The following is a 26,828-nucleotide window of genomic DNA, read 5'->3' as shown; positions in this document are numbered from 1 at the left end:
GTGCAATATGCCTAAACAGACTAACTTGACTGATCACTTTGTTCTTGAGTTTTCGATGCCGAAGACTGGTACTTTTTCAAATTACTTTTCACAAATCCCTGTTCCAGCGAAGACAATGGCAGAAAATGTCTGATGTAAGTTTTAAAAAGGTTTATGTTGCTCCACCTATTTTAGCCACTGATGACATTAATTCTGCCCTTTCTAAATTTGACTCTGCCATTCATATTGCAGTGGAGCAGATTGCTCCGCTAAAAATATTTAAAAGGCGTCCTGCTAGGAAACAGGAAGTTTGGTTTTCTGAAGAACTGCGGAGCCTTAAGCGTATGGCTAGGAAAACTGAGAAAGTTTGGAGAAAGTTGTACTTGGAGGAAGATAAAATCAATTATCAGATGGCGATAAACATCTACCACAAAGCCATCCGATCTGCACGTAAGAACCATGTTACCTCGCAATTGGAGGCAGCAGGCAACGATCCGAAAGTGCTTTTCCAAATTGTAAATACTTTCTTGAAACCAGTGGCATGTGAAAGTGCGGATATGGCATCCCAACATCTTTTCAACAACATCTCAAGCTTTTTTACCGAGAAAATTGATGCTATTTATGAGAAAATAGAGGCACTTATTCCGCCCATAATCAGTCAGGATGTCCATATACCGGTGCAAGCAGTTGCCACTAATCCTAATACTTTTCTCAATTTTCCTGAGATCTCTTTGCCAGAGGTAGAGATGTTGATCAATAATATCAAAAGCGGAAGCCCTTCAGATTTACTACCTGCAAGATTAATGGGAACATTGGGGAGAACACTTGGTCCGGATATTCAGAGCCTGGTGAACCTTTCATTAACAACGGGATGTGTCCCATGGGAATGGAAAAAGGCCCTAGTTAGACCTATTCGGAAGAACACCTCCTCCCCATGGACCAACATGTCCAATCTTAGGCCGATTTCCCTGCTGCCCTTTCTGGGAAAAATCATTGAAAAGCACACAAATAAACATCTGTCCAACTTCCTGGAACAATCGGGAAGCCTGGATCCTTCACAGTCAGGTTTTAGGCCAAAATATAACACTGAAACGGCCCTGCTGTCGATAACTGATGATCTCCGCATGTACCAGGACAGTGGTTTTTCCGTTGTCCTGGTGCTACTGGATTTATCGGCAGCGTTCGATACCATCTCGCATAACATCTTGATCGAACGACTGACTGTGAACGGACTCGGTGGCAAGGCACTGGACTGGATAAAGAGCTTTCTCTCCGACCACACCATGGGTGATTTCAAGTCGGATGAGGTTAAGATCACCAAGGGGGTCCCACAGGGCTCGTGTCTGAGCCGAACTCTTTTTAACACCTATGTGGCCCCCTTGGCAGATATAACAAGAGCCTTTGGTTTCTGTCCAGTGTTCTATGCTGACGACACTCAGCTGCTTTTTCCCTTTAAACTACTAACTCCGGAGGTTATACAATCTTTCTCCGAGGGGATGAAAGCAGTAACCCAGTGGATGTCTTCCAACTTTCTTCAGTGCAATGTTGGTAAGACTGAGGTGATGCTTTTCGGTGAGGCTAAGGTTCTATGGTCTCCTGATTGGTGGCCACCGGACCTGGGTCCAGGTTCCGAACCTAAACAAATAATCAAGAACCTTGGGGTACGGTTGGAGCCGGAATTGACTATGAAACAACATGGTAACACCACGGTGGGATCTTGTTTTCACGTGATAGGTCTCCTCCGTAGGATATTCCAGTTCCTTCCGGACTCCATTAGAAGAACTTTGGTTCAGGCTCTAGTGATCAGCCGACTTGATTATTGTAACGGTCTTCTGGTATGTGCAAATGAAGAGGTACTTGACCGACTGCAAGTGGTACAAAACACAGCAGCCAGGCTAGTCCTCAATGCTCCCCCCAGATCTCCATCTAAACCTCTGTTGGATAAACTTCATTGGCTATCCATACGTCAAAGAGTGAATTTCAAGACCTGTTGTACTATACATAAAGGTTTACATGATTTGGGACCTGCCTATTTGGCCAACAAATTTGTACCATATGTCCCTACACGCACACTCAGGTCAAGTGAGCAGTTGCTGCTGAGGGTACCCAAGATCAGCAGGACCAGATTGGGTGGTAAGGCTCTATCGGTGGTAGGTCCTACCTATTGGAATGCTCTTCCTCTTCTATTGAGACAGTGTTCCGACCATCTCCTCTTTAGAAAGCAATTGAAAACCTTTCTGTTTAAACAAAATTAGCTGAAGTTCCGACCACTTAAAGCTCAATTGACCTATTGCTCTAGTATAGTACTATTGTCATTGTCCTGATCTATGTTTGTTTGCTGTCTTTGAGCGCGGAGATACTCCTTCGGGAGTTTATCCTAGCGCTATACAAACCCGCAAATAAATTAATAAATAAGGGATAACAGCCGAGGGGACTGATCATGACCCTAGTCACACCTCTGGGTGGGCACACAGGCTCTTTACAAGAGGAGAAGAGTATCCCTTCTGTGAGAGTGAGGCACACCCTGGGACTGTCTGCAGAAGGGCAAACAGGAGATGTTGAAAAAAGTGGGAAGGGTTGCCCCAGAAACTTTTACCTTATTGGTTAGGTAGTGTCCAGGAGCCTTCCCACTCCACCCAATAGCTGGTGCCAGGCATAAAGGCGGCACCTCCTCAAAACACTTTCTGAACCTCCGAAAGATCAGAAGAGGTCTGGACATGGTGCCTGTGAATGAAAGGAGCAGTGAAGGACTGACCTGCTCCCTCTTGTACCCAGGACAAAGAAGTGGACTCCAAGGGTCAGCTTGGTGTGTGGTTACAGAAACACCACAAGCTGCAAGAGGTCTTTTTCCAGAAAGTAACTGGATGACCTAGAGTGGCAATTGCTGCTGGGGAGGACTGTGCTGCTGGCACCCAAGGCTCTTTAAGTGTCATCGCAGGAAGTCCTGGGTCTTAGAAGTGTACTCCTGTTATTGTTTTGCCACCAGATGAAAGTCTGGAAACTTTGAAAAACTTTTCGTCTAGAGCGCCAGCGGGACCTGCAGGATGAAGTATCCAAACTGCAGTTTCACCGGGTCAGACTGCCTTTTAGTCCTATCCCAGTCAAGGATCCCAGCACCTGAAAAAAAAGTCTAAGTTCCATTTTTTGTTGGAATGTAAAACCTTTTTAGCAAGAAATCTCCAAAGGTTCAAACAGACCAACCTGCTTCAACTATCCAGCATTCAGTTTCAGAGCAGCAGCTACAATTTCAGCAGCAGCCGGCTCAAGGAGAATTTTTCTTCTCAAAAATGAAAAAGCCCTTTCTGCATTGAGACTTAAAAACTTTTTGACTTTGACAGACACCAATCCACTCGTTGTATCCAACTAGGCACCCATCGTGGATGGCTTTAAATTGCATCTAGGCCCAGTTCTACTGCTTCCACAGGCGCCCGATTGGGCAGTATTTGAGAAAATGCATATCTCTGGTTCCTCTTATTGGATTATTGTTCTTTTGTTCTTACTTTTCAATAGGATTTTTGTTTGCTTTAAAAATTTGCTGTGGAACTTTATTCTGTTTTGTTAACTTTTTCTAGTGTATGCACAGATTAAATACCTAACATTGCCTTTGGATTTAAGCCTGACCTATTTGTGTTATGTTATCAGGGATTGAGCATAGGTTTATTTAATTTAATTTGTGTAATGTCTAGCAGATGATGGCCTTATCATTGAGGTGGACACTGGTCCACCTTAAATAATAAACCACTTTCCTGTAGCTACCATAGCCTGTGTGATATCTGGGACTTCTGGGACTGTCTTCCCTACTTCTCTTACTATCTGAGACAATGCAAGCATAATGAAAGATCTGTCCTATTCTAAAGTGGTCCTGTGTTTCCATATGTGATAAATTATCTGTGTGGGTACAAGACGCCCAGTAACTTACATGCCCATTTTCCATTTCCACATCAACATTTGGTCTGCCTTTTTTCCCTTCCAGATCTGATACACCTGTCTAATTACGTATGGCAAGTGACTTGAGATTCATACACCCATCATGAGAATGTCCTTTAGCGGTGTATCATTGTGTGTTCCTCGGGGGCGAGGCCGGACCAGCCAAGATGGTGGACGTCTCTCAGTGAGGCTCCCGCTGCCGGCCGGTGACCGCGGCCTCTAGTGCCCTTTCTAGGTGTCCTACCACGACACGGTGCCCATCACTGGTTCCCGGAGCCGGCGGGGAACATGCCGGTGTGTCTTGATTACAGCTGAGCAGAGCAGCGGGGACAAAATCACCGTGGCCGCTGCCTCAGCGAGCGACATCCATAAGATGGCGGATGGGCACCGAGACATCGCTGGTCTCTGAAGACCGGCTACCCTCAGAGTCGTTCCAGCGGATTGAGCGGGACTAAGGGGAGTGCAGCTGCGGGACATGACTGGCCAGTCCTAGCAACGACGGACCCTCCGGAGTGCCGAGCTGCAACCCTGCATCAACGCGGTGGGAGACCCCTCCCCCCCCCCTCCTCCCGACCCGGCCTGCGGACACAGTTTCCAAATCGGCACCATTAGGACGGCGCGGGGAGGCGGCTCTCGTTGAGCGGGGGGAGTCTAGACGGGCACCAACTGGGACGCGTGCCCTGCAACTATAAGGTGAGGCGGCGGCGGCGGCCCAAGCCCAGTGGCCCAGAGATTGCGCACAACTCACCCGGCGCTCAAGGGCCTCCATGCTCCCACGGAATCCCAGCAGGGACAGGCAAGGGACAACAGCCCGAGGGGGCAGCACAGCCCTGACATCGCGCCCGCAGAGCCTCTGAAGCACACAAGCGCGCCCTCCCTTACAGAAAGCAAGTCCTCGGCAATGCGGGCGGAGCTGAGAAAGTGGGCCTGCTGCCTGCGCGCTCCACACGCGACTGGGGGACCCAGAAGACGCAGAGACCGGGGCGTTGGACACACCATCGGCGGTGCTGCTGGAGGGACGTGAAAGAGAGAACTCCGTCCCTCCTCCCCCCACCCCATTCCGCGAGCAGTGAGAGAGTCGACCCTCAACAGAACTGAATACAGCGATCAGCACCCAGAGACAAACACCATACCTGCGGCGCATCAGAGGACAGTGAGCGCGCTGGGGCTCGCCTTCCCCTCCCAACAGCTAGGCCGTAACAGTGCAGACCCGGCCGGGGGTGTGTGCCAACTGCCTGGGCTGAGTAACCTCGCACACATTGAAGCCAGGAGCGAGCGCGCACCGACAGGGGCATCTGTGCAGCAACTGGAGGGGAGGTGAACGGGGAATTCCTCCCCCCCCCTGCTCACGGCCCGTGAGGGACCGCAAGACATAGGTGGATGACCGCAGTGACCAGCACCGGACGCGGGAGGGCTGCCCTGACACTCCCTGCGAGTTAAGAACTATCCGCAGCCCCGTTCGCAACTGGTGGGGTGACGCATAGGGACAGCGCGAGTGCACAGCGACCAGCACCCGCCGTAAGGTGACCGCTCTGACACTCCCCACGACACATGAACCGTCTGTCACCTCCATCACACCCCTGGTACCGCGAGAGAGTGACACCCCCAGGCCGCCTCGACGACACCTCGCCACAAATACAGCCATCCGCATGGGAGGCGGGGCCGCCCAGCCGCCACTGACCCCTCATACGACAAAACCAGAGTAGCCCGCCGACAACCGCCACACTCGGAGCGACGCACCAGGCAGTTGACCCCCCTCAACATGGGCCCACAGAAGACACCCGCCCAGACACCAGCCATCACCAGGTCCCGGGACGAACCTACCGGAGAAGGCGCTATGTCCAGGAAACTCGACCAAGTCTTAGCGGCCATAAAACACTCCAGAGTGACGATGGAACAAAAATTCGACACCCTGGCCACAGACCTTAACATCCTACGAGACGATCACAGGAAGCTCGCCGACAGGGTGAACCAGGGCGCAGCGACAATGCAAACAATAGAACCACAAGTGCAACAACACCACCAAACCTTGAAAGAGCTTCAGACCCGGGTTCAGGCTCTGGAGCATAAGACGGATGACTTGGAGGGGCGCTCGCTCAGGAGCAACATCCGCGTTATGAATCTGCCGGAGGGGGCGGAGGGAGCCGACCCGGTCAAATACATCACGGATTGGATCACAACATTCACGCCCGCTGAGGAACTGACCACCCACTTCTCCATCGAACGGGCGCAGCGTGTACCAGCGCGGAAGCCAAAGCCGGGCCTCCCCCCCAGACCCTTCCTGCTGAAACTGCTGCACTTCCGGGACCGAGACACCATTCTCCGTGCAGCCAGAGCACGTGGTCGACGGCAGGTGGAGGACAAACAAGTGATGTTATTTCCTGATTACTCCCAAGCAGTACAGCGTCAAAGAGCCACCTTTCAAGCAATCAAGCGCACCCTGCGTCTACAGAATGTGCTGTACGCTCTCCTGTTTCCGGCCCGCCTCAGGATCGTCCACGACGGGGGCACACACTTCTTCTCTGACCCAAGGGTAGCGAACTATTGGAAAGAACAACACCTTCTCCGCCGAGCTGACACCTCACCCGCACGAAACAACTCTGGTGCACGTAGGGGGGGCGCGACCCTGAAAACTCCCCCCAACACAACTGGGGGCACAGTCCAGCCCATTGGGAACAGGCTCTGACACAAATCATCGCTGAGCGCCAGAAAGCGCTGAGGGCGGTGGCCGCCCTTGGCCCTGAGAGGAGAAACTCGGACACGGAGGAGGGCCCCCACCTATTCAGCTCGGAGGATGAAGGCAGTGATGCACCCGAATCCAGGGAGGGCTCTGTGACACCTCCCGCAGTGACCCCCCAAACAGCGGACACTTTGCTCTAACAAGATTGCGGCAAACACAGGACACTCAGATGGATCGACAACACCTGGGGTTGGATCATGGCTAGAGGCAGCCCTGCGACACTGTTCGAGCTAAGGGACCTACTGATTGTTGGCCTATATCGGGGGGAGCACTGGGGCCTGGGCCCTCCCACCCCAGCCGACCCAGGAGACGGATCGCAACGGCTTTAGTGGACACTCCACCACAGCCTTCAACGACCGCGGAGCCGAGCCGGCAGTGGCCGGATAGATGTCCTTCCACGACCCTACGACAACGAACTAAGGCTTTATGCAAACTAGTTTGGAGGTGTTGCTTCGTGCAACGGGTCCCCGATGTTGGGACTGTTCCCCAAAGTTACAGTTTTGTACCCCCTTTCTACTCCTCTTAGTCATTGCCGAGCGAGTGAGAGGCACACAGAGCGGACAACTTAGACCCCTAGAGGACGGGTGGCGGTGGGTGACAGGCGGGGGAGGACCAGATGAGGGACATGCCCGAGACAGATGCTCGGATCGCACAGATGCCACATGACGCACAAAATGTCAAACACGGACTTCAAGATCCTCACGCTCAATGTCAGGGGCATGCACACGGCCAGCAAACAGTATTAGATATACGCATATGTGAAGCGCTAGCAAGCCCAGGTGGCCCTCCTACAGGAGACACACTTGACGGCGCAAGAGGTAGGCCGATTACATAAAAAATGGCGTGGTATACTATGCGCCACTGAGTACTCCGCCTTTGCTGGAGGCACACTCATATGGATCCGACCAGGGGTCCCCTTTAAAGAACACGCCAGGATCATTGACAGGGAGGGTCGATATGCAATACTGATAGGCCTGCTAGAAGGCCAGTCAATCCTTATAGGGTGTGTGTATGCCCCCAACACAGATCAGGAACAATACTGGAACACCTTAACTGGTGTCCTAGCTCGCCATGCAGACATACCTTGGCTCCTGGGAGGGTACTACAATTGTGCTCTAGACTTACACCTTGACAGATCTCACCCCCCACCACTCCTCTCACCAGCACACAAACAAACAGAGCGCTTCCGCCGGTGGTTGGATCACTGGTCCCTAGTGGACGCATGGAGACTATTACACCCGGCCGAGCGACTTTACTCTTTCCATTCTATCCCGCACGACCTGAGGGTAAGACTAGATAGATTCCTATGCACCACAAACCTGCTACCCAAGATAAGACATGCAGAGTACATCGGGAGAATACTATCAGACCACGAAGCACATGTACTGATCCTTCGCTGGCGGCCCCCTCACTCCCTGGTCCCAACGTGGAAACTACCCCAGGAATGTCTTACTGATCAAGCCTTTCGTCACGCGCACGGCAAATTCATCAGGGACCACTTTCTGCACAACGCGGGCACAGCCTCTTCCAGGGCCATAGAGTGGGACGCTTACAAAGTTAGTCCTAGGGTCACTGCATTCAACAAGTGGTGGGAGTACGGCGCACACTAGATGAAGCGGAGAAATCGCTGGCGGATCTTTCCCGGGACGCAGATCAAGGGGAAGCCATACTTGTACAACTCACAGCGGCAAAACTTAAGCACGCGGAGGCTATGCCGGTCGTATCGCCAACAGATAGGAAAGACCTAGATAGCACAATTACACCTCACGACATAAAGCGTGCTAGAAACTCGCTAGAAAAAAAGAAGGCACCTGGCCTGGACGGCTTTCCCCTGGAATACCTCAAAACCTTCACGACTGACCTAACACCCCACCTGGCGTCCATATACAGGGAAGCCCTAACTAATGGTGTCCTACCAGCCTCATTCCGAGAGTCGCTAGTCGTAACATTTCCGAAACCACACAGGGACCCCACACTTCCGGCCTCTTATAGGCCTATCATACTGCTGAACGCAGACTGTAAACTCCTGGGGAAGTTGTTAGCCGACCGCTATAGTCATATCCTCCCAGCGCTAGTACATGCCGACCAATGCGGCTTTGTCCCCCGCCGTAACACCTCCCACAACTTGCGCGGACTATTCCACATACAACATGAAAGTGCGGACCGTTTTCCGGGTGCGGCCTGCCTGATCTTCGACCTGGAAAAGGCATTCGACACCCTGACCTGGCCCCACCTGTTTTCTGTCCTACGGGCCATCCAGATAGTTCCCACTCTGATGGCATACACCCAACTTCTGTATAGAGGCCTGACCTCTAGGATAAGAGTCGGAAAACTAATCTCGGCCCCGTTCCCAGTTTTGGGCAGTGCTCGCTTTGCATGTATGTCAACCCACCCAATTGGTACAATGTGGATCTGGCCTGGGTCATTTTGAGCACCTATAGTGTTCTACATGTTTCCAATAGCTAAAGTAGAATAGGAATTGCACATCAGGTTCTTAGGTATACTAATGCATCAGCCGTGCACAAGGAGACAGTTGTATGCACCATTCTTCCACGGTCTTCTCAATCTACTATCGAGTGCTTCCACAGCCAATGCAAATAAGAGAGGAAACAGTGACAACCCTGCCGCGTGCACTTTTGTCAACGCAGTGCTGTCTGACATTATCTGCTTTAATCCTAGCTGTGTGAAATGCAAACAAGAGTCTCAGCCATTTTAAATAGGATGGAGCACACCCCGCATGCTCTAGGTCCTCCCCTATATACGTTCAACAAAGTGTACTGAAATCTTTCTCTATGACCGGAATGTAAACTTGTTTCTATCACTGGGAGCAGCTTATTAGCAAGCACTTTTATAAAACAGGATAAGGGGAACTTAATTTAACAAGTTGGGGCCAGTGTGTCGCAATTATGAATTTGTAGGCGTGGCAGCAGGAGGGCTTTAGTGGCAGGCAAAGTACCAGCAGGGCATATAGTTAACATAAAACAAGATGTGAATAGATACCGATATACCAACCCCGGTGTACACCATTATACTGGACATATTTTGGATTGGCAGCTGATCTTAAAACCCACATGAAAGACAGAGATCGTCCAACTTTTGAAACCATTGATAGCTTGATCACCACACCTGGGATGAATGTCTTGTGTACACTCTCACATTTCCCACTAGCAGGAGCTTCTTCATTCCAATGTTTGCTTCAACAATTCAGGATTTGTTACCAACGTAGTTTAGCAAGTTCCGCTGTTTGTACTTTCATTTGATTTCATCTCCAAGCTATGCTTCATCATCAATACAATTTATCAGCTTAGAAAGGAAGTTAACAAGCTCCTCTTAAAACACTGACCAAGAGCACTGAACTGGGTCAGTGAATATGTTCCCTTAATACATCAACATTATATTTTTTCCTTTGAGAAACAGGTGAACATGGAAAAAGAAAACATGGCTTTGTTTAAACAAATACTAATATCTACACAGTTTGAACATACCGTGCTGTCCTTCCTACTCGATGAATGTAGGTGCTGGCATCCTCTGGACAATCAAGCTGAAGAACCCAGTTGACCGCAGGAAAATCTAAGCCAACAAAAGCCATATGTTAATAAAATCTATCAATTTTGTATGTTTACACTTTGACTACATAGCTAATGGCGCATAACTATAGGCAGTAGTGCCCATCATATAAATAAAGACAACCTATAAGGGTAGTGTCATAGATGAGTTGTAGTTAAATAAAACAAATTATGTAAAAAAAATAAAATGAAAAAAGGAGATGTATACAGAACAGCCAATTTGTATTGGCAAAATATCATAGCATTGCATAGAAGCAGTATACTCCTCATTTGTGTGGACCTCACAAGGGTTCAAAGTATTTATCATCTCCAATTACATATCTTGGGGCTCCTCATCTGGAAGGACTCACAAGAAGGGCAGATTCAGAGTAGCAACTACCATTGTCTGAATTTGCCAGGGGTAGCATTCCAGCACTTTTCGCCCATTGTGTCACTTTACACAATGAAAAAACCTGGCTCTGCAGGTCGTGCTGGACTGTTCCTACTGTAACAAGACCCAGACATATTTGCATATGGTTGTGTCTAATTCGAGGTGCCATAGTGGATAAAAGAAAAATGGCTTGGAATGCCACCCACAGCGATTGCCAGTGGTTAGACTTATGGCAAGTATTCCTCCCATCACCTTTTGTATGTTTGATGTAACCCCTTCAGTGGCCAAGGGTATACCCAGACGTGGGTGCCTTCCTCACTGTGCCACTGGAACCGAGCTACACCTCACTGTAGAGGACCAATCGGGTGGAAACAGATCGTGTGTTGCTTGTGTTCCAGTTCAGAGAGGACCTGGCTTAGCAGTTGTGGTTGGAATGTTCCTATTGGAGCAGGGTCAAGACTGATTTGCATATTGCTGGGTCTAATCTGAGATGACGCGGTGGGAGAAAGAACAGTGGGTTGGAATGCTACCCAGAGCGACTGCCAGTGGTTAGACTTACTATAAGCATTCCCCAATTACAAGCATTCCTCCAATCACTTTTTGTGTCTTTGACCATCCTATGCCATCACAGCCATGACAGCATTGCCAATCACAGCACCCACTAAACACCATTGGAGACAACTAAGCAAAGACATAATCTTGTTATAGTACATGGACAGGCATGGAGTGCTGTTGGACGTTATTGTCTTCATCCCAAGTTAAATCACCTGTTCCTCATATCTGAGGCCTAGTCATGTGTTAGGTAGTTTGCAGCAGTGCCTGAAACTAAGGGCTAGACATACGTAGCATTGATTGCAACATACAGGTCGTAATACACGACCAGTATTCTTTAGACCAGTGTGGTAATTTGCAAACCGACCTATGTACTAATAGGACAGATTCCAAATTACTGATTTGTAGTTGGTAGCAATTTGACCTACCTCATGACCTACCTCATGAATAATAATGAGGTAGGATGCCAATTGTGACCCTCTAGGAATCCCAGCCATCACAGGCATGGTGGCCTGCTGGGGTCAGCAGACTACCATGTCTCCGACTGCATTAATTTTGAATATAACCCATTTTCCTTTAAAGAAAACAGGATGCAGTTAAAAAAAAGTGCAAGTTTCATTTTTTTTCAGAGAAGACGAGGTCCATAGGAGCACTGCCTCCTCTTCAATAATGTTTCGGTCAACTTTCACAAAGGGGAAGGAGGTCCACTGGGGGGCCCTTTAGGTTACAAATGGCCTACCGCCTCTGTTCAGGAGGTTGTAAAGATTAATGTGATCAAATTCGGTCTAGAAAATATTTAATACATACTAATGCAAATCAATAATTGGAACCTGCTCCCTAAAACACACCCATTCCAAATATCTGTGTGGTCACAAACAACCCGATTCCATGAATTTGGCCTTTTGCGACAGAAAAAAGGCAGCATACACCAAGCCCTAAATGAGCGTCATCTCAACTAAGAAATATAAAGTTTTCAGTACTAGCTTGAATTTCACACTGTTGTCCAGCACTTTAGGGAATGTATTTAAATGATCATCACACATAAGCACAGCAAGGATGTGACATAGAGATATTTTACACTGCCCTCCATAGCACCTACCTCAGTGTCGTGCCACACACAAACAATTGAACTCACTGGAGAGACCATTTAATACACCTCAACATAGAACACATATGCAATTCTGGCATCTTCTAAATAGTTTCCTGCATGCACTAACCAGTAAACTGAGCCACACAGAAACACAACAGAGTGCAATAAATCTTCCACTCACTTAACATTGAAGTATACATTAGAGACAACATTTTGCATACATTTGACATAGGAGACAAATGCTAAGCAGTGAGTTAGTAGTATGTCACTATGCACTCAGCTCCTAAGTGATAACAATAACAAACAACAAAAATAATTAGACGGAACATTCCACATACATATTCCCAGCCAATCTAGCAAGCCATCTTACACAACAACACATTTTAGTTTCTTTTATAAAAATCTAATCCCAAATCTCAAACCTTAAAGGTCGCACTGCCATCTTAGAGAGGGACCACACAGCAGCAGTCAAAACTTACCACATGTCTTCCCAGAAGATAAAAGCCTTTGACTTGTGTGGAAAGGTATCCCTAGACAGCAGACTGGCACACCAAGGACATATTAATGGCAGACTATGCTATGCACTACACAAATGCCATTAACATAACACAACTGTAGGAAAGTGGATTATTATGTGTTGTGGTTGTGAGAACTCAACATGTAATAATGACACAATCTCCATCAGGTCCAATTAGATTCTTTAATAAAACCTTTAGTCCTGGGTAGCAGTGGCACAGAGCAGGCAGGTTTAATCACAGGAAGAATTTAGAATACCAAAACAGGCAGTTAGTAAGGAACACAAATCAATAAAAATCCAACACCAATTTATAAAAAGAGTGTATATAGACACCCAAGTAATAAAAATCTATTGGGGGAAACCAGTGAAAGATTTTTCAAAGTTAGCATAAAGCACTGTATTTCAATTTTTAGAACACAATGAATCGTTGTAAGCAGTTTAATAGTTTTGAGCAAACGGCTAGATCGGCTACTACTAAAACTCTCTTGGGCAGGCCTCAACAGGTTGGGAGCCCGTTACAAGGACCACTAAAGTCCAGGAAGACAGTAGCCTGTCGGATTCAGCAGTTTCATGGTCGTCACTGATTTTGTCTTGTATTGTGGTCCAGCAAAGAAGTGGTCCTGATGCTGGGAATGCAAGATGCTGCGGACACTGAAGATGCAGATTGAGTCTTCCTTAGGCCACGCTTGGATCCAGAAACATCCAGGGATCATCTCAGGCCTCAGAACTCATTCTCCCACGATGTACCACTGGGGTCCAGTGCAGGTCCAGTCGCAACTGGTACACTGGTCTCCTAGTTACAGTGGTCTCAGTGGTTACTTGCAGGTATGTAAATCATTTTTGTAGGGGAACCAGGGTCCACTCTGACTAGGCAAAAGGGCACTTCGTCTAGGTCAGGACTCTGTATGGTTCTCTTTGACATCCAGTGGTGGGCAGGCATTTCTCTGCAGCTAGGCTCTCGAGGTTGCAGGCTTCTTTAGCTTTTGTATTCCTGGTGCTTTACAGGAGACTAGCCACCTACCCCTTGGGGCCACTTCTGTTCGGGCACAAGTGGAGCTCTTTTCCATGAGTGGGCACAGCAAGCACAGTCCTCTTTGTGGGCCCCTCTGGTGCAGCAGATGGTGTCCAGACTTTGGTGCAGCCTCTCTTTGCTGGATCCAGGGAGCAGCAAGTTAGTTCTTTCCAGTCCAGTAGTGATATGAAGACTGTGCAAGGGGTGCTACTTTTATCCATCTTCATGTTTGTTGGATGGGAGGACTCACTAGGCTAATGGGGCAACAGTTCCCACAGGACAATTCTTCCCACTTTACATTATATTCTGGGAGTTTGGCCAAAAACAATTCCAGAGCATCCTTACCTCCCTTAATTGAAGAGGGCTCAGGTTTTTCTTCCCCTTTGTTGAGTTCTGGGCACACCTCTAAGGTGTACCCAGCAGAATGAGCCACTCCTCTTGGAACACTGGTTCTGCAACCAGCTTTCTCCACTCTGTAGGAGGTGCCAGCCTGTCTATTGAAACAAATGAGCCGGTACACTAGAGTGTGATCAGCATTTTCTATGCACGCTAGAGTGTGATCAGCATCTACTTCACTGAAGTGGCAGCCTCTTTGAAGCTGTAACCACCGCCCGGTTGTCATCCTGCTGAAGGAGGCCACACCTCCTCCCACCAACAGTTGTCTTTGTTCCCTGCTCCTGGGAGACCTTCACACTTCCGAGCAGGGAAGAAGCCTGTTGTCTGGTGGGAACAACAGTTATGGATAGTAAGAAAGGGCTACGAGAGGTTAGGGTAACAAAGTGGTAACTTTTTAACATCACCTTTGCCTTAAAAGTTACTCTAAATCCCAATCCAGCATGTAGTCTAGTTTAATGAAACAATTCATTTTATACCTTAAAGTACCATATTCGATGGTCCCATATGGAAGTTATCACATAGCACGTGGGCTAGTGAAACTCCATGTTAGTCAGTGGGGCTACCATCCTTACTACAATAAAAACGACAATTGCGAGTTTTTTCTGTTTTACTGTCAGGACATGTAAGGTATAATTTCGACATGTCCTCCTTTTTAATATCAGCACACTGCCTCAAGGGATTATAAGGACTCCCTTAGGGGTGAATATAGATATTAAAAAGAAGGAGTTTTTTTTCCATGTTAGGATGGCAGTTTGGAAGCTACCCGACTAGGCTATGATGGGACACCTAGAGCCTTGTTTCCACTTTGCCATAACAGTGGCACAACAAGCACCACAGTCCACTAGTGGCAATTAACAGAGAACCATACACTAGGGTCTTAAAAGTAAGTTAACTATGCCAAACAGGGATTAGCCAATTGCACATACACCAGGACCTGGACAGCAAGGCCCAGTGCACTACATAGTTGAAAAAAACAATAGAATCATTCCAAAATTCTGGGGGTGATCATACAAAAATAGGCTCTTTCCTACAACAACACTATAAAATGGATATAACACCCTGGCAACAGGATTAAAGGGGAAGGAGACAGTTACAGGATTGGAAGATCCTAAATAAGGGTAGCATCGCGGATAACCTTTGTGATGGGTGATATGTGAAAGAATGCATTCTGAGGCAGTCTGAGAACTCTAGCAACAGAGGTCCTCTGTGGGTTTACATTTCAAGACATATTATTAAGTTCTAAGCGTAATATGGCTTCACTGCAGTTTGTGCTGCACAAATAGACATTCATTGAAATACTCTTCTGAGTAATGTTCGATCCGTAACCACATTAAAAGAGATTAACAGGTTTGAAATACATTTAAAAAAATTTAGGTATATAGCTATTATAATCATTATCACAAAAACACACACAAGCTAAAATAAACGATTCTAGTAACAAGATAACAATTGATAACAGTGTGAATATCACTTGACAATAACAAAATTCCTATCAATAGCGCTGCTAAGTCCATCATATATGGCATTTTTAACAGCATCCCAAGTTGCTAAGCATTAGAAACAATATTAAAAAGTAACTTTCGCTTTCTTTTGTCTGTCAGTATTGACATTCGAGCTCTCAGGGATATATTTCATGTTCCCTCATGTTCCATTCCTCTGCTCCACTTCCGAAAAACTATTCTTCAATGTGCATTATCAAAAGTGATTTCATATTGTTTTCCATTTATTTCTGAATTACCTTCACAACGATTTAGAGTCTCACTTTCCTTTACATAAAGGCATGCGTGACAGACTTAGTTTTGTTTTCTACATGAACATTTGACTTTCAAAATATTCTGATGTCTTCAAAAGAGAGGATCTAAATCCCACAGTGTTGTCTACAGATAGGTGATTTTGCTGACATGGGATTTCCGTACACAGGACTAACAATTTTAAATAAAATTATTTAAAAGTGGTTCATGAATTTTAATCTATATTTCTTGAGTCGCAAATTGTCAGTAAAAGATCTGTAGGTGGGGCCCATTTTGCAAAAAGTTGCCATTAACACTCAGACCCTTGGAACCTGGAGCCTGGAAGGAAGTAATCAAGAGCAACCTACTGTAAACAGACTTACCTCAGACAGACTGATCAGCAGTGTCAGAAACAGGTGAAAAATTAACACAAATATCAGATGTGGTTAACATTTCCTCAGCTGAGTGTGTCGAAGTGGTCTGGCTTTTAAAAATGTTGTGTCTTTCCACCCACATTCCTTCCATTTATAACCATGATTTGGTTTTACAGGTAGGGTTATTACAGCACTATGCATCACATCCAGACTGTGCATTTAACAAACCACTCAGTATTGTGAGGAAAGCAGTACAAAAAGTGCAACCACAACAAAGGAGTTGGGGGGGAGGGAACAACAATAAAACCTGAAGCCAAACACCGGGCAAAATACACAAATCACCATTAAGTATAAAAGGACCTAAGTTAGGTGCTCAGCAGTTATCTTAACATCCCTTTACTCAGGGTAAGGAAACTACAGGCAGTCTATGGCGTAGCTTTTTATTTACTTCAAACCAAGTAATTTACCACAGACTATTACCAAAGAAACGTATCCTTTTTGGATATATAACAATTATTCACAGCATCACACTTTAGCTGCATCAACATGTCAACGGCAGTAAGTGAATTAAACAAAACATTACACTTTAATTTTAACTCGGCCATACACTAGAACAACTTGGCCGTACCTTTGAACTTTACACTTTAACTTTTTAACTCTGCAGTACATTAGAACTTGGCCGTACATTTGAACTTGACCGTCTCGGCCACCAATGTTCCACTCTGCTGAGCACATTGCGCCGGCAGGCCCCAATGCGCTACAGCCTAAACAGCAGATTCTCCATCCCCAATAACCTTAGAAAAGTCCCTCTCTCTCTAGAACCATCCACCACCCTTGACACACCCCGTCTCAAATGCACTCTCCTCAACTGCAGATCGGCCTCGAAACATTCCGCCGCCATTGCTGATCTCCTCTTATCGCTGGACCGTGACCTAATCATACTGACTGAAACCTGGCTAACTGAATCTTCGACACCTATAATGGACATTCTGGTTCCGCCCAACTACCACATTATCAGGCTCGACAGATCAGGCAAAATAGGTGGTGGAATCGCATGCATCTACAGGAACAACCTCTCTGTTCTGAAAGTCAATTCCACCTCCCTACCATCCCCTACATCCTGGGAATACATCTGCCTCGACATTATCAGTGAGGGCAAACCGATATGCTCTCTTCACAGCATTTACCACCCACCCAGGGACAACTTCACCTTTTCCCAACAAATCATGGATATGATCTCAACCAATGCCGGACGGCAGCTCACCCAAATATACCTTGGTGACTTCAATCTCCACTGGAACGATCGCAAGGACGCGGTGGTAAATAGTCTTAAAAGTTTCCTCGATGCCCTTAACCTCACCCAAATATGCAACAGCCCGACCCACGAGAAAGGATCTATACTCGACCTGATCATCTCCAAAGAAGACTCTATCCAACTCGAGTCCATCCAACCCTGTGACTGGTCAGATCATCATATTGTCACATTCTTCATCAATGAAAAAGTTAAAGTTAACCCGGCTCAATTCTCCAAGCCCAAAGTCTGGAAAAGAGACATGAAAAAACTCAACCCAGGCTCTTTGCCCCCTAACAGTTGCAATCTCCTACGCCCGCCGACTGGCGCTACGGACGTTCAAACCCTGACTGACCACTATCTCAACGCTATGGCCTCAATAATTAATGAGGCTGCACCTATGCAGCTAAAAAGAGTCTCTACTAAAATCTCCAATCCATGGTACAACGGGAGTCTCAATGAGGATAGACGAGACATGCGAACGGCAGAGCGTACCTGGAGATCAGCGCCCTCTGCAATGCACCTAAAAGATCTGAAGAAAAAGAGAAACGCCTACTTCAGGAAAATAAAACGCTCAAAATCAGACTTCTTCAGCCTCCAGCTCGACCAAGCAAAAAAACGCCCGAGAAAACTGTTTGAGCTAATCAAATCGCAATCCAAGGATCAACCCCAACCAGTCAACACTGTGCGTGAGGCACCCTCCTGTGAAGACTTCGCTGCTTTCTTTATCCAAAAAACTGACAACATAAAGAGCGATCTCCTCATTGACGCAAACCTCTACTCCAAACCCCAGTGCCTAGCACCCACTGAACCAAAAAACAAGGCTACATGGTCAACCTTTGGCACATACTCGGAAAAAGAAATTGGCAAACTGCTCAGCACCCTGAAACCATCCAATCACCTCACGGACCCCCTTCCTGCTACCGCAGTAAAAGACTTTACCCCTTTGCTTCTCCCGCTCTGGACCAAAATTATCAACAGCTCTCTCCAACAAGGAAGCATACCTGACTCCCTCAAAGTTGGTCAAGTCACACCTCTACTAAAGAAACCTACAGCCGACCCCTCTGACCTCAACAATTACCGTCCCATCACCAATATCCCCACTCTCGCCAAACTGCTGGAAAAATGCGCACAACTACAACTGACTAAACACATTGAACAATTTGATCTCCTTAACCCTCACCAGTCAGGCTTCCGAGCAGGGCACAGTACAGAAACTGCTATGACTCACATAATTGACGACGCACTTCAAATGCTAGACCAAAACGACACCTGCCTCCTCATCCTTCTTGATCTCTCTTCAGCATTCGACACCGTTAAACATGAGAATTTACTAGAACTACTAAACACAAGAATGGGTTTATCTGGAACTGTTCTCAAGTGGTTCGCTTCCTTTCTTCACAACAGGTCGCAGAAATTCAAGAGCAATAACCTGATGTCCTCGCTAATACCTGTAACGCTAGGCGTCCCCCAAGGATCCTCGCTATCCCCAACACTGTTCAACCTAGTCATGGAACCTCTCACTACCCTGCTACAAGCATCCAATGTACACTTTCACATGTACGCTTATGACACCCAACTTTATCTCAAATTACAGTCCCCCAAAGACATTTTGCTCTTGAACTCAACGATCAGATGCACCCAATCCTGGCTTGCTGATAATCATCTCAAACTCAATGCCCTGAAAACAGAGTTCCTTCTGATCTCACCTCCAGCGAAGATCTCCACCACCCAAATTTGGCTTAAACACCTAACCGCACTCAATGTCCAACCCACCATCGTGGACTCAGCAAAATCTTTAGGCATAACACTTGACACCAATCTCAACATGCAGCAACATATCAGCAAGGCAACAAAGGGAGCAAACTTCCAGATCAATACTCTGAGGAAACTCAAACCTTTCCTCCCAACCAAAGACTTCCAAACCGCAGTACAAGCACTAGTCATCCCCCGAATTGAATACGGCAGCATCGCCCTCTGCGGACTCCCCCCAACTTCAACCGCACCCCTAAGAGCTTCTCTAAACGCTGCAGCGAGACTCATCACTGGATCAAAAAAGCATTCCCATATCACCCCTGACTTTAAATTCCTGAATTGGCTGCCTTTTGAAGCCAGAATTCATCTGAAAATCGCCTGCATGACACACAAGGCGGTACACCTAAACTCACCCGGATACCTCGCTCAGAAACTGACAATCTCTGGCGGAGCTAGAAACACTAGAGGCACAAACAATCTTCTGCTGAAACCTCGAAGATTCTGGAAGGAAAAAACATATAAGCGCTCCTTCTCAGGAATGGCGCCTAGGATCTGGAACTCACTCCCTCCCGAAACCAGGCTTATCTCTTCCACTACACTCTTTAAAAATGAAGTAAAAGCTATCCTCATGGCTAAATACACTTGAACTATTATTTCGAACTCTGGTAAGATCTGTACTACATGTTTTGACCACTTTGCTTATTTGTATTGTTATCTTATTACTCACATGATTGGCTTTGCAGCCACCTACCTGTACTGTTTGATCTATTGATATATTTGTCTGACTATGCTCCCTCATGTACCCCTCTTTGTAAAGCGCTCTGATATCTGCAAAGATCTTGTCCGCGCTATATAAAACTTTCAAAATAAATAAATAAATCAAGACAGGAGAAGGTGTGCATGTTCTTCCCTGATCAACTCTGTTTAGTAGGGGAAAGAAATGAATCTTCCAAGGGTTTTTTTTCCACAACCTGCAGGTGTACCCTTTCCAACAGGGTAGGACGGTGGAAATCCAGGAAAACAGGAATCTTACAACTGTGAAGAAATAAGTTCTATGTTTACAAGTTCTCATTGCCATGAGTCACCCACTTCTGCGATCAGCACATTCTCTTTCGACTACCAGCCTGATCTTATATAGTAAGTCTAGTAGCATGTAGGGCCATCAAGAGAGCAGCAACAATCACCCTAATACCTCAGACATCAACAAAATGTGAGTGATTTGTCTTGCATCTCCAGCTGCGAAAGAGGGTACACAAAGCATCACAATAAAGAATACCTTGTAGCATTATCAACGAGTCCTAAACTGGGTTAACGCTGCACAATAGATGTAACAAAACGCTCCGTGTGGTGCCCATACCTCTTAGAATAAGCTCCTCATGAACCAGTCTCTCTTCTGGTAACCTTACTGTCCAGTACATCAATATGTGCCTCAGTCTCTTCAATAGGAGCCTTCCAGGGAGATGACCTTACTTCCAATCTGCTAGGATGTTTTTTCTAAGTTGCTCACGAGCAGCATCAATTTACCTTAGGTTATAGAAGCATCAGAGATGTCTGGATTAATTTGCTTCCACTAGTCATTTTAGTTACAGGTCTTGGGTATAAAATAAGTCACTAAGCATTAGTAAGTTACCCTTTGTTACCTTTTAGCAGCATTTTCTAGATGGAGGAGCAGGGTCGTTCTGCAGAAAAAAGGTGTCTGGATGGGCACCTATATCCCTTGTATTAGTTACGAAAGGCCATGCATCCCTTTGGTAAGAGAATCCACCATTTTTTGGTCCACAGTCACGTGCGGCAGGCAGGAACCCAGTCACTGAATGGCATCATCCTTCCACTCTGTTCCAGAACAGGCACCTGTCTGGTTTCTCCTGCTGTTACTGCTACTTCAGATGTGAGTAAACCCTATGCCATTCTGGCAGTTGGTGATGTTTGGGGTTAGCTTTCACCCTCAATTCTGAATAAGTGTGTAAGTGCACAGCTGGGCATGAAGCTGCTACACATCATCATTGCAGCATTGTTGCCATCTTGAAAGCTCTCCGAGTTGGGACAGCTTTTCAGCAGCCAGTGTCAGCCTTCTAGTTTTAGTGGCAGTGCTTTAGGAGAGCTGCTGTTTTCTCCCACAACAACAAATGCCACATTCTTTGATCTCTCTGAGCCCCAGGAGCTTTACGCAACCTCAAGAAAGAAGATGAGCCGAAGCCCAAAGGGTTGGTGGTCTTCCAAGGACTCTGCATGCTCCAACCTCAGGACTACTTAAGGAGTCTACAGAGAAGATATATGAGGTTATTGGGAGGCACATTAACAGTAGAGCAACTGTGCAAATATATAGATTATTTCACCACCTTGTTATCTAGTAGGTGCTTAACAAGGAGAAACCTTTTCTTTAACTTTTAATGTGACCCATTACCCAAGTCACACCTGTGATCACAGACTGCCAAGATGATTTACATGTTGACAACTGCAAAAGAACATGCTTTGAATTCTGGATGAAAACGTTACTTGGCTGCAGTTCCAATCTAGATGAAGTGCATCACTGAGCAAATGGAATGCACACAGCAGCTTTCATGGTGGGTGACTCTGGCTTGAGTGATGATAACTAGGGCTCCAGTTTTTTTTTACATTTCTGTATGTATGTATCCATATTTATTTTTGGGCCATTTTATCTGTATTTATCTATATTTATTTTGTGTTTTGCATAAAAATGAAGTATCAAAACTGTATATTTCCATATTTATTTAACTGATCGACGAGCACTCATACTTTGATGTCTGTCATGTTTTAACTATTTAAGGTCCCACATATTACATAAAAATACATCCACTGGTAAATATTAGCATTATAACACAAACGTATGTTGACATATGCCGTAAAGACATTTCATCCAGTTTTTTCATTTCCCAAGGTTTCTAGTTGTTCCGCTGTTGGGCTATAATTCATGAAAGACAGCATGAAGGTTCACCTAAAGAAGCACTATTTTCTGTATTTATCCACATCAAAACACATTGTTTTCTGTCTGTATTTATCTGTTAAAATCCATAAAAACGGAAAACAGGGAGCCTTAATGATAACTGATTTGCTAAGTATTGTTGCATATTTGTGTACTCAAGGGATGAGCTTTCAAATGGGAACTTGTTTAAAAACACACTGCCACGCAATAGAGTCAGTGGTTTTGTGGAGCTTCAAATCAACACATAGGTGTTGAAAGTAGGACTATGAAGGTGCTGAAGCAGTCCCAAAGTAACCATACTGGAGTTCAGAAGGTGAATGAGCAATAAAGATAACTTTAAATTGTTGTGTTTATCTTGTCACGTTTGCTGTACGTTTAAAGATGGAGGTCAAATGCCAGATTTCTGACAATTTGCTACTTTTTGCGACTGAGGTTTACTTTTCTTTCTGTGGTGAAACATTAAAAGGATTTGGTAAGGTGAACTATGTGGCAATCCTACTGGGCTACATGGCTTCTGAAATGAAAGGATGTAGGATGGTCAATGTTTATTTATTAATGCACAACATGTAAATGCCCATAAATGAACTGTGCACACATTTGAGAATATATCGCCAGTTAGGAAAAGAAAAATGGAGCACATTTGTATGTAATTCTGAAGTGTGATGTATACAAAGATTTGAATACAATAAATACACTTTACTGGTGATGCAAAATGATAAATATTCGCTGAAACATTAGCTTTTGAGCCCTATAGAGAATATAGTTTTATCAGTAAAACTGCATGTCTGTGTAACTTTAGTGGGCATTTCAATGGAAAATGTGCGGTCTGTAAATTACAGCACAATACCACAGCATGTTTTAATAATATAGATTTTTTTGTATAACAATTAATTTTTTGATAAAATTAATATTTAACAGCGAATACGGTATAACACAGAAAACACAGAGGGTCTATCAGCTTAATTATATAGCTGGACTGTCAGTACGAGTCACCAGGATCTCGGGGTGTATAAATCACATGAAGACAGCATAATTCAATATAGGGTGAACACCATGAGTATAGGAAAATCCAACACAGCGCAGATCATTCATACATGGCTGACAAATCCAGAACAATTACTGAAGGGTTTCCATCAAATAGACTCAGTGATCAGTCCTATCATTTGGCCAAACCCAAGTGCATGTCAGTCTGGTCCCCTGATCATTGGGACAATGTGACGGGGTGGCGGGGCTGGGGAGTGACAATGATGATGAACACGCAGACGGCTGGTCTGCTCTACCGTTGACCCCCCTTTCTGTTGTCCCTATACAGACTGATGCCTATGCTGCCGTACCTGGGGATTGGTGGTCAGCTGTCCCGCGGATAACCCCGGTCACCACTGCAGTGAATGATGACCCTGGCCTGCATGACTGGGGCTCAAAGGAGACCGATAGCATATGGACCTGTGCTCCGGTAAACGATCACGGCCCCTTTAACTGCAGACTACACGACGGCATGGCCACGCCCCCTGAGGGCGTCGAGGAGTCAAAAGCAGGAAGAGAGAAGGAGACGACGGACGGCGTTTCCCTGGAGGCGGAAGGTGTGTTGGAGTGGAGACGGAGAGCAGCGGAGACGAGTGTTGGAAGCGGAGGAGAAGCGTGTGGAAGGAGCCCAGCTGAGAGCGACAAGCCAGGAGGCCACCGATTCGGCGCTTCGCCCTGCCACGGTCCCACGGGAGGAGCGTGGCTGGACAAGGTACGGGGTACTGTGGCCGGCTGGGTGGGGAGGAGCGACCCGAAGAAACCGAGAGCCCCAGTGTAAATATTGTACAGTCTGCATAGTCCCCCCCCCCTTCACGAGCACACCGGACGGCTGTTGTTAACTGAGCACTTGGTTGTCCCTCACTCCCTGGGCCCTTGCAAGTCGTGCACGGACGTCCCAGTGATTGTGCCTTCTCTTGTTTTTCTTTCCTTTCCGGGACGCCTCCGGACGAGTCTGCACTCCTGCACCAGAAGGCACCGAGAGCTACTACCCTCCATACCGGCGAGCCTGACTCGACACCCTACATCACTCTGGAGTATTCAGGATTCACAAGAGGTGTCAGGACGGAGACCTCAGACTTTGCCAAACTAAGAGTGTCCTCTAAGAGGCGTAAAGCATACTTAAAAATAAAGCCTTCTTTAAGAGCACTCTTCCCTGACTCTGCATCTTTGGATCCCTCCCCCCTGGCTTCAGCTGCGCCTTCCCCTGTGTTCCCCGAGCCTGCCCCTTTACAGACAACAAACATCTATTGCTGGTTAAGGATTTGGTCCATCAACATACGCGTATACAGTGACATGCAAGTCCAGCTTCTACCCATATGAAGATACAAACGATGATTACGATGCAAACACCAATAGCAAACAATACTTATATATATTGAAGAGCGAGGTGAGAGAGAAAGCTATAGAAGGAAGAAAGTAAAGAGAGGAATAGAAGAAGGAGAGAGAAAGAAGGGAAGAAGGACGGAAATTACAAAGCAGGGAAGAAAGTGAGGGGAGAGGGAGGGCATGTGAGTACAATGAAGGAAATAAGGAAAAAGCAAGAGTCTAAGCGAACTATGAGGGAAGGGGGGCATCTATAAAAAGGGGGAGAATATACAAAGAAAAGTATCTGCTTTGTCCATTAAATTGCAAATGATCTTTTCATATGATGCAGTCTTGTACATCTCCGCAAGCCATTCCTCGTGTGATGGCAATTGCGGAGAGCGCCACTGTCGCAAAATACTGATTTTGGCGGCTGTAAGGGCAGTGACGAATAATCACAGAGCATGGCAGGTCAATTTGGGAATAACCCATAGGTCATAGAGGGGAACTAGGGGGTCTGCAAGTGGTGAGGGCAAATCCATAGATTCCAGTAGGATCGACTCAATTGATGTCCAGAAGGAGTGTATGGTGGGACAGTCCAGCAAAATATGGACCATATCACAGAATGCAGGATCAAATCGCCAACAGGCAGAATAAGGAAGCAACCCTGCAGCCTGGAGCCACGCTGTGGTCCAGTACCAGCCCTGAAGGATTTTTCTAAAAATTGAGTTTCGTCCATGCCTCACAGACTCCTCGTTCTAGGGCCTCCAAAAGTTGTGTAGAGTCTTCCTCGTCCTATTCCACGTACAGACGAGCTTGCTAGGTTGTCCTGAGGCTATCCAATTGTGGTTGAGAATAAAGATGACAAATCAGGAGGTTATATAATCCAGACATCACTGCTTTAAGCTGGCCCCAAGTGTTGAGGTAAGAGAGTAACAGGGAATGGTCCAGGGTGTGGACCCAATTTGCTCAGCAGACAATGACGTAATTGTATATATCGCCATTGTTAGTAAAGCAACTAGCCAAATCCGTCCTGTAGCATCTCTAAGGGCTTGAGTTCACCAGCAGAGATCAAGTGCGTAAGAGTCAGAATCCAAGCTCTGCGCCGAGGGCCCAGACAAAGTTGATCCCTCCTATGCGAATTACAGCATTATTCCAAATAGGAGCTTTGTCGTGAAGATACACATCCGCTGAAAAAAAGCTTGTGGGCCGGCATCCGGGCAACGTACAAGGTTTTCAGCATGGGATTGGGGGAGTGGGCGGCAGAGGGTCAGGAAGATAGAGGGCCTGTAATCCCAATGATGCCTCCTGGAGTCTATGTTCAATCATAACCCACAACATAGGGTCTTGGACCCAGTGATGCATGTATGCAAAGTGTAGGGCCAAATAATAATGTTCCACAGAGGGCAGGTCTAAACTTCCTCTTCTGATCTGTGGGCAATTAACTTCCGAATTGCCAGATGAGGTCTTGCAGAGCCCCAGGTAATATATTTAAGACAGTGTGCACCAAAATGCACTGCCAGCTGCATACCTCTCTACTGCTGAATTGGTGCGACTCATTTGCAAAAAGGGCTCTTTCGGTGACACTTGGATTTTTCACAATCGCTATGACTTCAGTGCATGACATTGATTGCAGCACCTCCACTCTGAAAATTGTTGCAGCGCCACTTACCAGCAGGTATGACCTGGCTAAAGGCAACTAACTGGAGCAAATATTTCGTAGTCTGCAATGGGTGACTTCACTGATTCAGAAATGGTACAATACAATGGTCTTACATCTTACAGACTGTCCCTAGGTAACATTAAATGCTGTACGTTCCAACGTGTATAAGCAGAAATCTTTAAAAAAGAGCGGAAGCCACCGGCAGGCAGAGTGGTCATACAGTTAACGAGGGCCAAGACCAGACAGATGGGGTGGAAGGGGAAACTCTCCCCGCAAACTCCCCTATGGCTGGGTACACATCTTCGATCAGTGGCCGCCTTGGGCGGGTTCTGGGGTCGGGACCTGGTGGGGAACTCGACCCTTGGGGATGTGCTACAGGGCACCACATTAAAATCATTCCTACAACTGCAGGCCGACTTTAACCTACATAAGTCACAATTCTACAAATTTCTCCAGCTTCGCCATGCACTCACCCCACCAGATCCGCAATCTGGAGACTCTTCCCGAGTTCCAACCCTTGAAGGGCCGCCTACTAATGGGTGATCTTGGTCTCCACAAGATTAGACAAATATACCAGACATTGACGACACACACCCA

The 26,828-nt window shown here is 46.4% G+C and overlaps 1 protein-coding gene across 1 annotated transcript in view; it reads right to left on the bottom strand.

Moving 5' to 3' along the window:
• Positions 1 to 26,828, bottom strand: part of DDX10 (DEAD-box helicase 10) — an 835,384-nt gene that overhangs the window by 744,395 nt on the left and 64,161 nt on the right. Inside the window, exon 9 of the mRNA XM_078657055.1 lies at positions 10,132 to 10,216. Coding sequence (XP_078513181.1) covers positions 10,132 to 10,216 — 85 coding nt within the window. The remainder of the gene's footprint in view (positions 1 to 10,131; positions 10,217 to 26,828) is intronic.

This window comes from Lissotriton helveticus, chromosome 8 (genome assembly GCF_964261635.1).
Source record: "Lissotriton helveticus chromosome 8, aLisHel1.1, whole genome shotgun sequence".
Lineage (NCBI taxonomy): Eukaryota > Metazoa > Chordata > Amphibia > Caudata > Salamandridae > Lissotriton > Lissotriton helveticus.
This window is presented reverse-complemented; position numbering and strand designations above follow the sequence as displayed.